Source organism: Electrophorus electricus, chromosome 9 (genome assembly GCF_013358815.1).
Source record: "Electrophorus electricus isolate fEleEle1 chromosome 9, fEleEle1.pri, whole genome shotgun sequence".
In the NCBI taxonomy this organism is placed as follows: domain Eukaryota; kingdom Metazoa; phylum Chordata; class Actinopteri; order Gymnotiformes; family Gymnotidae; genus Electrophorus; species Electrophorus electricus.
The window spans coordinates 5,628,294-5,640,713 of NC_049543.1; the positions used below are offsets into that span (position 1 = coordinate 5,628,294).

At 42.7% G+C, this 12,420-nt stretch overlaps 1 protein-coding gene across 1 annotated transcript in view; it reads right to left on the reverse strand.

Annotated features, from left to right (window-relative positions):
* The window catches only part of nos1 (nitric oxide synthase 1 (neuronal)), a 43,616-nt gene that overhangs the window by 23,463 nt on the left and 7,733 nt on the right, over positions 1 to 12,420 (reverse strand). Inside the window, exons 4-10 of the mRNA XM_035530295.1 lie at positions 6,946 to 7,083; positions 4,858 to 5,001; positions 4,429 to 4,590; positions 4,203 to 4,294; positions 2,887 to 3,028; positions 2,293 to 2,432; positions 953 to 1,127 (exon numbers count right to left, since the gene is read on the reverse strand). Of these exons, the coding sequence (XP_035386188.1) occupies positions 953 to 1,127; positions 2,293 to 2,432; positions 2,887 to 3,028; positions 4,203 to 4,294; positions 4,429 to 4,590; positions 4,858 to 5,001; positions 6,946 to 7,083 (993 nt within the window). The remainder of the gene's footprint in view (positions 1 to 952; positions 1,128 to 2,292; positions 2,433 to 2,886; positions 3,029 to 4,202; positions 4,295 to 4,428; positions 4,591 to 4,857; positions 5,002 to 6,945; positions 7,084 to 12,420) is intronic.

A 12,420-nucleotide genomic window follows, 5' to 3' on the forward strand; every position in this document is an offset into this window, starting at 1 on the left:
CGATTAAACCCAGTAAGACTAGAAGTTTGTCAATCTGGTTAGGCCTAAGTCAGTATGGGTTTTACTGGTTAGAAAGTGGGTAAATACAGGTGATGAATGCAGTATGTGCTGTTGATTTAGTGCAAAAAGGCCACATGTAACTGGTGGCACTGGGTATGCATTAACAGGATCAGTGGGGCAGTCACCAGAGATGCTAGTCTGGGTTTACAGAGGTTTTGGCTGGTTCAAAAATGAGCTTGGAGGGGGAGAGTGTGGGATGCCAGGCCTCACTGCTGAGCCTTCTGGAGGTGTTGTGGTCTTATTTTAGTGAAACACAGATGAAGTGAGGTGGCTACCTAATGACCCCTATGAAAAGCTTGCCAGCTTGGTTGGTCTATTGCGAGGTGAGTGGCATGGGCCCTTTGTAAAACTCTAATGATGTGGCACTGGATATTTGACATCTCATCCTGTGAATAATTACAATTGAATTCTGTGGTTATTAGCCAGTATAGAACAGCATAAGGTAATAGTTGTTTGAATGAAAGAAGGAATTTATGACAGTCATAGACGTAATCTCAGAGGTGGCTAGTTAGTGAGGCAATACTGTCCAATCAGCATGAAACCTTGTAACTGGGATATTCTAAAGAATGTCATTAGCTATTAGCTCCCGTGTCAGTGATTAGCATAGCACGGAGCGGGCAGTGGCGATCAGTGCAGTGCCCAGCCCAGTAGCAGTTAGCTCTGCTGTGTGTTTAGCTGGGGGAAGAACAAGTCATAGTTTAACCAAGCAAAGTATGAGCAACACCTAATGAAAGGTCACGTTAGCATATTTCCCAATTACCACATATAACAATGAACGGCTTACGATACTGGAAAGTTCAAGCGCTGTCTTTGCGCTAACGATATCCATCTCACATGTTGACAGACGTCGAGGTTTCTCGGCCGGTCCACGAGTGATTTCACTCCTTCATACCTCCAAGATGTTGTAGCGGGAGCTGTCACAGAAGTCTCGGACGCCGATCTCTGTGCCCATGTACCAGCCACTGAAGGGACACGCGGTGAATTGCAGGCCCCCTAGCTCCAGAAGCATGTTGGCCACAGCAGGCAGGCCGTACCACTTCAGGTTAAGCTCCTTGAAACGTTCAATCCTGGGTGACGGAGATGACCGAAATTCAGACAGCGATCACCGTCTGAGCTCTTTAATCAAAAGAGTTCAGACGGCTCTCTCTAAGGTCGCAGACCTGGGGAGGGGGATGTGTGGTATGGAGTTCAAGATTAAACACATGCATTGGGCAATTATTCAGCTGTTGAAGGGATTGAAGGCAGTTTGTTATAGCTGAGATGAAAAAAAGAAAAAAAAAAAAGGCACCAACAGAATTCTCAGGCCCATCTAAATGTGATATACCCGACAGTCTCTTCAACTTCGGTCCCCTAGCTGAACTATCCTGTGGTTTCAACCACTTTGTACGTGTCACCTCCCGCAAATCAACTGTTTTAATTTCCCCGTCCCTTGATGCAGCCGCCGTGCACCCTGCCAAATGTGTCATTATCGTCACAGCAACACCTGCAGGCATCTCAGGTGGTTCCGTCAGTGGCCAATTCTGCCTTTGGCTTCTGTTCTCTTTCCACCAAGCACTAAAGTGCCCTTAGGACAGGAGCGCCAGCCCAGAAGTCTCGCCACAACTCCACAACTCCACAGCCCCTCTGCGTGCTGCACCTGGTTGTGACTCATTCCTCTGTCACATACATGACTCCTCACTTAGGACACTGGGACAGGTGTCTCACTGGACATGGTAAGGCCATTATCTCTGCTTTAGAAGTTCCGTTGGCATCTCAGAAGCAGTTCTGGTATCAGGAATGACTCCCGTAACACTCTGTGAGCTTAGCGACATAGCTTAGCTGGGCAGTAAAAACGAAGATTTCATTTCTCTCCTCCACTCTTTTAATTATGTTCGAGCATGCCAACACCGTTACAGTGATAAGTATCTAGTCGTGTTTACTCAAGACATTTCTTCATAAATCCTGGCTTGTTGGAGAACGTTAAACTTAGCAAAGCCAGGTCCCTGTGCAGAGAGCCTCAGTAATCCAGCACTCCAAACAGGATATTGAAGAATACCTGGATTTTTTAATGTGGCTGACACCACTGTAAATGTGTTAACTTATCCAGCAACATTTTTTGTACCAGATACATTAATACAGCCCCAAAACCCCCTGAATTAAATGAACAATTTTAAAATTCAGGAAAATTTTAAAGTTAACAATGATTAATGGAGTTCTCCACCATCCTGATTAGCACACTGCCATCTTGCTCACTTAGGATGCCTGATGTCCACCTCCAGCACAAGGTCATCTGGGATCTCAAACAGCTCAGGATCGTTGCCGTTGGCCTGGAGCAGAAGGGGCAGGACATCAAAGCGTCCTCTGGGGGCCTTCCATCCCTGCTGTATGCAGATCTGAGGTGCAGGGACAAAACACTCACATTACATTATAGTAACTCAAAGATAAGAGTTATGATAGAGGACTTTTACAAGATGTTTTATTGGTAATGGGTGCATCCCACCCCCCACCCCCCCCCCCCCAAAAAAAGGGCTACACTTCAGAAATATCCACTTCTTTTCTTTTTTTTTTTGAAAACCTGCAATTTCCCTCTGTAATTATCAATCACGCTGCACTAGATAATCAGCCCAGCAACAGGGGGTTCAGGACACATGCTGTCTCTCCTGACACACACACACATGCACACAACACACAGGCTTTATAAAGATCATTTTAATGATTTTTCACTTTGCAGTGATTGTGGTTTTTTTATTTATTTTAATTTAAAAGATACCTAATAATAGAACGTCACCCTACTGAGTTTTACCCGTGTTCTGAGGAGGCCAATGTCATTACCATCTGAAGTCTCACCTCAGTAAGCTCCAGGGAGGCGGGGTCTCCCTGCACAGACCCGTCGGCCTGCTTGTAGCCGGCGTAGCGAATTAGCTGGCTATTCCATACCCGGAAATCATGCTTGCCATCTGTCCTCTGGGGGAAAATGGTGATAGCCGACCTGCATATAAGATTCAAGACCTGAAGATCATGGTGATAGTGCAGAGATCCTCCTGACAGACCTCCTGATGGTCCAGTCACTTGTCTTCCCACTTTATGAGACCACTGGTATTCCCACTTTAACACGCATCGATGAGACCACTGGTATGCACTGGTAGCATTCGACACGGCATTGAAAGGCACTAGATATAGAATACTGTAGTTTAATACCAGATTGCATGTTAGATGTCATTCTCCTACAACACTCAAACACTTAAGGCCAGTGTATGTTTTTTGTAATACATAAATGTATACCACACAGCTGAGACTGAGCGCTTGGCTCTCTGACTTGTTTCTCATTACAGGGCTCAGAGCTGCGAGCGGGTGGCACAGGGCTGAATCTTGTAAGAAAGTCCCATCAGTGCTTTTTATAAAGTACATGAGTGACTGGAAATCTGGGTCACTTGACTGCCTGGGAAAGTATCAAGTGCACTTGCTCTTAAGCAGAGAAGAGTTCCTCGACGTGTCCCGAACGGAGCACAGGTGGAGACAGCTCTGGATGACGTAACGAGAGCACAGAGATGTCTGAAGTATGGGAGATAAAAAGGTTCTCCCCAGGATTCTCTACCTCTCTGTCCCTCTCTTCAAATCTGCATCTTTCTCTTTTTCTGTCCCCATCTCTCTCTGTCCTCATCTCCTCCACCATTCGCGCATCTCTCTCTCTCATTCCCTCTCTATCTTCCTTCCTCCAGCCCTCTCTCCATTTCTCTTTCCCTCCGTCCCCCTGCTTTCCCCCTTTCTTCCAGTTTCTTATCAAGCTCGTTAGAGTGGCGCTAATTAGAGCAGAGGGTTCTAATTAACCAGGGTCAGTGCTGCTCCAAGAAACTCTCAAGCAAAGTGACCAATACAGACACAAACACACACACACACACACAGAGAGAGAGAGAGAGAGAGAGAGAGAGAGAGAGAGAGAGAGAGAGAGAGAGAGAGAGAGAGAGAGAGAGAGAGAGAGAGAGAGAGAAGTAGAGAGAGCGACAAGAGAAGGCAAAACATGTCACTGACTAATGACAAGTGGAAAGGTTTTTAGACCTTTTTTAGGGTGGGAGGGACAAGACAAGGCCAGCAATGAACACTAAAGGATACAAGATTAAACAAAGATGGACTTCAGATCCCAGAAATGAATTCCTACCACTTACCTAAGGTTGCCTTTGTTAGTGGCATACTTGATGTGATTACAGATGTAGTTAAACATCCCGTGAGCTGTTGTGCAGTCTCGAGCATCAAACACCTACCCAAACACAATGCCCTGATCAGCATATTCACAATGTCATCGCTGTCATGCCTGGTGTGGAAGTAAGTCAAGTCACTGGATTACAGACGACAGGAGTGATGTCCACTGCTAACAGCTGTGGAAGGTGGTACCTGTAGCTTGGACCACTGGATTCTCCCTACACAACGGGCAGCATTCCTCCAGGCGTGTTTGGCGCCGTATATCAACTCAGTGTCTTTAAGCTGGTATGTTCCAGAAGATTCTATCTCTTTCTTCACCTCCTCCAGTCTGTCCATGTGTGCCTTGGACCCACAACCTGCTCTCACATGAATAATGCCATCATTAGCATTAGCTATTGAACACAGGTCCGATGAAAATGTATCATCCAAGCCTTACAATGCTAATCGATGCTACAGTCAAAGCCACAGTAAGGACGTTACCAATATAACAACAAGCGAAGCTAATGTTTTCCTTCACTTGGTAGAGATTTTTGTTTGCAGAGATGGGAACTCAGTTAAGGGCAGTTTTTACTCTTTACATTGTGATCAGTTTATAAATTTATAAAGTGATGTGTGCTCCTGCCTTTTGATTGAAGTGTAGTATTGATTGATGAAGTCTGTGGCCAGGGGCAACAGTTCCTCTTTGGTTAGGACTTCATCTGGTTTGCGACCCTGGTTTGGCACCATCACCGAGCCTATGCACACTCTCTCAGTGCAGATCGGCACCTGCAATTCATAATCAGTCACCTAACGTGATTTAAACTGCAGTGCGCAAGCCCAGGAGCTCCTTACAAGGAGCCAAGGAATCACTAGTGGTCCCAGACTTTCATTACTGACTCCATGCCTTTTATATTACTTTCAATGTAGTTACCAAATAATTCACAGCACAGTAGGTTCTGAATAATACATTAATATTGATCATTAAAGAATAAGCGTGGAATTCAAAATGTTATTAGCAAAAGGCATTATGAGATCACCTAAGAGCAGCCTTCTGCTTGTGTAGCCTGTTCCTGCCCCAGTGCTGCTTGTCAGACATGTGGCCTAAATTTGCAGCTAACAACCATTTACTGTCCCCTAATATGTTCGTTAAGCCATTCCTGCCGCTGTGGCACTAATAAACAGGATGTCTGTTTTTGCACTGAAGCCAGGCGTGGCAGATTTCATCAGAGCTGAGAGAAGAAGCAGTGAGGTGGGTGATGTGTCTTAGCCGGAGCCTTGGGCAAGCTCATATGGTCAGTGGAATAAGATTAGAACCAAAGCACCACTTTGGGTAGGCGCCAACATGGGCGCTAGATGAGAAGCAAAAACGTTGGAGGCCAAGAAGAAATTTAACGATAGACCAACAACAGCTAGCTGAACGGAAACAGAGACCGCCCCTGCGTCGTCGCCCTTCATCGAAGCAGACTGGACCAGGACCGCTTTGCAGGCCACACAAGAGAGCCTTGAGTGTGGCAGGGTGCAGCCCAAATTTCGCCTGAGGGCTGGAGTTGTGCAAGCAGTGCACCAAGGACAATTCTAAACCCGGAGCAAGGACCAGACACCGAGGCAGGCCGGCCGCTGCCATAGCCTGGACTGCACGTGCTCCACACACAACCTAGACCACTAACAAACCGCCCAACCAAGTGATTAAGAGATACGGCACATGGTGCTTAACGTCGGCGTGTTAAAAATAAAACAAAAAGACTTTCATTTGCCTCTGCACATCCGAGGCAGTGTGAATTGAGACCCTGCAGCTGCTTCTTTCTGTAAAATGGGGGGATGCACCCCCTCCCCCCAAAAAATCCTATGTGTGTGATATATTCTAAATCATACGAGGTGTAATTAATCGTGATTAGAATGAAACAGCAGGCACTCAGCAGCAGTGCGTAGAACCTTGCGTCCCTATAGAGGGAACTGCGAGGGTGAGGCAGAGAGATGTCCATGAGAGTCCTCATGCATATTACTCTCACGTCACTTTTTAGTGCATGAAAGCCAAATCTAAATCTCATCCTCAGTTTGACGTATGGAAAGGAGAGAGACAGTTAGATGTCAACCAAGAGTCATCTATGTATGGCTACTCCTTCTTATATGCATTACTGGATAATTCACACATATGGTGAGTCAGTGAATGTAAAGTAATATAATTAACAGGGAAAGTCACTTTTTCCACTGTGTGAGCATACATGCCTGTTGCTAAATTTCAAGATACTTATTTTAGCTATTTTAGATTCTTAAGATTTCAAATGTTTGAAGTCAAAACAAAAACATGAAACTACAAGGCTCTTTCTTTCCTTTCTTTTCTTTTTTTAATGAATGTTCAAGGTTAAGAACATGGAAATGCCAAATTCTAAATCACCATTTGACTAGCTCCTGTGCAACTAATGTTGCAGTAGCCAAGAAACCACTGAGCAAGGTCTCCTGAAATAGCTCACGCAGATACAGATAGGGTAAGCACCCTCAATTTACAGCGGAAATCCTGCACTTTAGCCTTTCTAGTCACTGCCTTTCCATACACTCATTATCTTCTTAGTTCAAGTCTTCCTTAGTAGTCCTCATTGTTGTTACCTCATCGTTGGAATTATTGTAAGGCATCTTTCAGCAAACAAATAATAGCACGATAAAATAAATCGAATGTATTATTATTATTGTTTTTATTATTATTATTATTCAGGTGGTTCATTCCAGTCCTACCTTGTCGGCATTGAGATGTAGGGTGTCGTTGTACACCACCCCAGTCTCCCAGTTCTTTACCTTCATGTACTTGGGGCATTTGGTGGGACTCCCATTTTGAAGGGTCTTAGTAGGGGACCCTTTGTCCTGGGGTGGTGACTGTGGAGGGCCAAAGGTAAATAGTGTTAAATGATAACTGAACAAAGACTCCTTTGTCTAATACCGTGCAGTAGGATCCCCAACATGTACTGTACAAATACTCTCTGTTCTCGTACCAACATGGCATACTGTCTGTTCACTCTGGGGTCCTGCAAATCCCCCTTTATCACCTCCCTCTTCTTATTTCCTTTCATTCCCAAATCTGGAGGATTTGGACATGATGCTGAATAAAAGTATGACCCCACAACTTCATTCTGGGGTCATACCTGTACTTCTGAACACCCCTATTCACAATGCATTCATTTCAATAAATCTTTGACTTTGTTCTTAGAGAAGTGGCCAGGGCTAATCGCAATATGAAATACAATTCAGACCATTTCTTGTGCTTTGGCTTCAGATACTGACTGGATTTGGATAAAACTGTACTTAGATCAACATGAATGGATCAGTTTTACCCAGGGCTCCAAGTACCTGTACTGGGGACATAGACAGGCAACAGAATGTTCTCGCTGGAAGACTTAATGGCAATCCTCCAGTCTTGAGGCCTTATTTTACTTCATATTATAATGATCAAGGAAGAAAATCACATTCTCACAAACCAAGGCAATCAAGACTATTAAGTAGTCGAATAAGTGAGTTCTTATTGTACTTCCTTAGCATGTGTAGTGCCGATATTGACTATTATACAGTCACTGTAAATTGTTTCTGGGTGAGTAGATACCCAGAATTTTCTTTTCTTTGGGTCAAAAGAAAATCAATCTAATGGCCATAACTGTTCCAGAAATCGGCTGCTTCATAAGCCTATGGTACAGGCACTTTAGTGAGTATGTAATTGTAGCATTTTCCCTGGACGTGAATGAAAACGTCAGTGGCCCATTGGTGCCTCTTATCCTGTTGTACAATGGTAGCTGCCCTCCTCCTGACCTACCTGGATTCCATACAAGAGAACATGTCTTCGCAAAGGCCAAAGGCCAATTTTCAGAGCTAACGAACATTACCAAAGCAACCTCATATTGCTATGGCTGAATGAAATTTTAATACTTGTGGACCTTAGTGTAGTCTTCTTAGATGGGTGAAACAACTCCTCCGCAATGGTTACCACAAACCACCAAGTTACTAATATACTGTATATTGTTCTCCTGCTTCATGCATTTAGCCTTAGGCTATTGTGACTTTGTAAAAATATGATAATATGTGGTGTTGCTACTTTCTTCCACATTGTATTATTACAAACCAGGCACCTGGCCTTGAAAGCATGTAGGTAAATAAGTAAGAAACTAGAAACCAACAAATACAAGAAAACAAGGTGTAAGGGGCTTTAGGGTGCATTGACCTACCCTGACCCTCATTGCTTATGACCAAGGTCAGAAATATTTTCAGGTAAAGGCTTAATGAGTGTAAAACCTTAAAAAAAAATCCTACTCAAAATTCAAATTGCAAAGTATGATGGGAAGAGCAGGTTCTATTGCATAGTCTCTATAGGTTGTAAGAATATGTGTAAGAGCTTTATAATGTTTCTAATATGTTAAAATATGTTTTGGCAGAGTTTTACCATTCACTTAGACTAATTTAGGGTTTAATCAAGCAAACATGCACATCAGAGAACAAATACATCACAGAGAATTAGTGTAGTCAAAATCTTAGAGCCAGTTCCCAGACAACAGTTCACACTGTTCAGTTAGTATTTAGGATTTTATATTATATTCCAATCTAGAAAGTTGAGCTTTACATGGGTTTAAGGTAGCACAGGATCTGTAATACTAACCAAATTGGTACATATTACAATTGGATAGATATTGTAATGAGGCTATACAAATGATACTTTAAATAAGAGAACTACAGCATGGACAATATTGCCATTACCCATGAAAGGCTACGTTAATCTGTTCAGGGCGGCATGAATAAAATCTGCACAAACCACATGGCTTATGCTTCAAACTCACACCCAGTTCAAGCACAACATGGGGATGAGATATGTGATATTTTGGGATGTCCACTTGGAAAATTATCAGCTAATAATAAATAGAAAGCAATAAACTCAAAGGCCAGAGATATTATGCCTGATTAAAGCCCTATATGTTCACCTTCTACACCACTGTAGTAGTTTAATTGCCTGAATTGTATTTGGTACCTCGCCAAACATCAAAAAGGAATTGTAGGCTGTTTCTCATATTTAAAGATAACAGGAGCTATGACCATAAGTTTGGGTTGCAGCATGAGGCTGAAAGTTCATTCACTGTTTATTCACACTGACCAAACTGCCTACTGCAGGCTTACAACTACAGAGGTGTTATAACAAGCTCTGACCTCCATAATGAAGCTTTAGAATATGCTCCAACCTCCACAATGAAGGAACCTCCCAGCAAAGTCAAACAAAACATTAGTTCTAGATGGCCGTCTTGCCATTGCTCTGCAGACACTGTTTCTAACCCATCCTTGGAGACCACTGAGTGGATTCTAATCTAGTGTGATGAAAATGTATCTGACATGCTTCTGAACTGCCTTTCAGACAGCATGCCAATTCATCAGCCTCTGACGTGCTTTGGCCCTGTGGCAGTTCTTCCACTTAAATTCACCCTTGTGTGGATTTACCACTTCCTGTTTAGTCTGCTTTTAGTCAGTTTTCATCTGGAATTGCCAGAAAGGTTGCTTCTTAGCTACAGCATCAAAATGTGATTCAAATGTTAGCTATTCTTTACATTTCTAATGTGACATAAGGCATTGATGACCAGACCCACTATAAGTATGTGGGAATGTGTTAATTCATGACTGGAGTATCCTTTCCTATTGCTATTCCTTAACTTATCAACAATTCCTCAGTACATGTCCTTTATTACAAAGCTCCACAATAATATGAATGAATTGTGGACCCCAATAAAAAAGCTACAATATTTTACAGTTAGTTAGTAGGAGGGTTGTGACATTTTTACAATTTTATAATTCTGATGTATTTGACATATTTAGATGCCAACTCTTCACATCGTGACATTTCATGCTACTGTGATCATTGTTTCCTTATGTATTGTAATGTATTCTAATGTATTCATGAAGAAAAATGAATGGCAAGAGCCAGGAAATACTGTTACACATTCCGCATCACCACATGCAAGGTGACATTAGATAGATAGATAGATAGATAGATAGATAGATAGATAGATAGATAGATAGATAGATAGATAGATAGATAGATAGATAGATAGATAGATAGATAGATAGATATTTGTTGATCCCTTTAGAGGAAATTTGGGTGTTGAGGGTGCACAAACAAATGAGACATAACTGCACAAATATACACATACACAGACATATGCAAATACACAATCTGGCATTACAGTGACTTTTCAGCAGTCTAATTATGTTTCTGTATGCAGCACTACAAAGGCAGACATTTGTGGTTCAGTCTCCTCTGTCATGGTGCTTCCTATCATCTCTTTGGCATGAGCATGGTTTATTAACCATCAAGTTATTCTAGATTTAGCTTTCAGCACAGAACACCCTGCAAATATAAGAAATACCCTGCCCCATTAAGGTCACCAGCAATCACCTCACATCTGACTCATAGATCAAACATATGTGTCAGTGTTTGTTTTCTTGACACTACAACATGAACACCCACGTTGTGTTTACAAATGTCAGGAAGGACCGCTCACTTTGCTCAGTAAGCGGTTATTCCATGTGCAGTGTGACAGACTTCCAGATAACCAACTTCCTTAACTAGGACATTCTGCATGGTGGGGTTGCACATTTATCTGGGTCTCAGGTGAGATGAAATGGAAAGTGTAGTGTTTGTACTCTTCTTGCAAAAGCACATAAACAGGGCAGAGAGGTCCTGATCTGACAGAGGAAGAAAGAGAAACAGAGAGAGGGAGACAGACAGAGAGAGAGAGAGAGAGAATCAGACAGATAAAAACATACACAGAGTGAAAACATAGTGTTCTCTCTCCTGGGTGGCAGGGGTTTTGAGGGTCAAGTTGAGTGAAAATGATATTACAGTGTGTCAGAGCAGATCACTTGACATCTCAACCTTTAAATATCTTTAAACGACAGTTATGACAGCATAGGGTCTGACCATAACAATAGCTCTCTGACTGCCACAATTACAATCATTTATGAGACTCTTATAAGCTATATAATATCAAAACCATATAGCTATATTAACCATTTTCATAAGAATTAGACTGCTTCAGAAACCATTGCAATATACCATTGATAACACCACATACTTTCCAGTTTCTGACAGAAAAGCATTGAGGTTAAATGGTTCAACCTCACAGAACTCTCTCTCTCTCTCTCTCTCTCTCTCTCTCTCTCTCTCTCTCTCTCTCTCTCTCTCTCTCTCTCTCTCTCTATCTCTCTCTCTCTCTCACTCTCTAAAACACTGCTCAGCTGCCAAGGTTTCAGAGGGGTTTATCCCCCAGATATTTTGTATTACTAAAGGGGGGTAATGACTGTCCTTTTTTGCCCCTGTAGGACCACACAGCTGCAGTCATTCATGTGTCCCTCCGTTGGATCTGCTCCTTCCGTCCGCTTCCTTTTGAGGAGCAAACGCATCACAAGTGGCCGGGTGACAGTGCCACGTGCTGGGCTAGAGGCTAAGATGCCCCAGTCCCTCAGCACCAGAAACAAAGTGGGCCCTCTCTCAAGTTTCTCACTGCCACTCAGCTGTACATCAGGTGGGAGGAGCCAGTAGAAGGCTTTCCAATCAAACCAATAAGCCATACAGAAAGCCATATATGCACATGCTGCCATTGATCCACAGTGTTGATACAATTCCTTTAACGGTTAATTCAATTATCAAACGACAATATATTCATATTGTGTATGGCTGTGTGAAAACGTGATTCCACTTTTATCTTTTCACAATGATGATGCATATATGTACAGGCATTTTTGATTTAATAGGTTCCTTCAAAACTAAAAGTCTCACAATAATCAACTTAGGCCGTTTTCACACTAGAGCTTTTTTCCGGAATTGCGCTATCGATTCACGGTTCGGGTTGAGTTCTTGTGTGTGAATGCCAAGCAGCGATAATGAACCCTTCCCTCAAACGAGCCCACAATCGGTCCTGGGTGCGGGCTCAAGTATTCGGAACAAGTGTGAAAACGCCCTTCATCATCGTGTTACAACGGACAGCTTGTAGCATCTGTTCTCAGTAGTTACTGATCAGGCACATTGGTGAGCAGTTTATTCGTAGATCTAGTTTGAGCTTGTTTTGCGCGCTAGCTAGCTAACAGCTACCTCTGATTTCCTTTCATCCTTTTGGTTATGTGTGTGTGCAACTAAAAAATAAGTTTGTCTAAGAGGTAATTCACTTGACTTTAGCTTTAAATATAGTA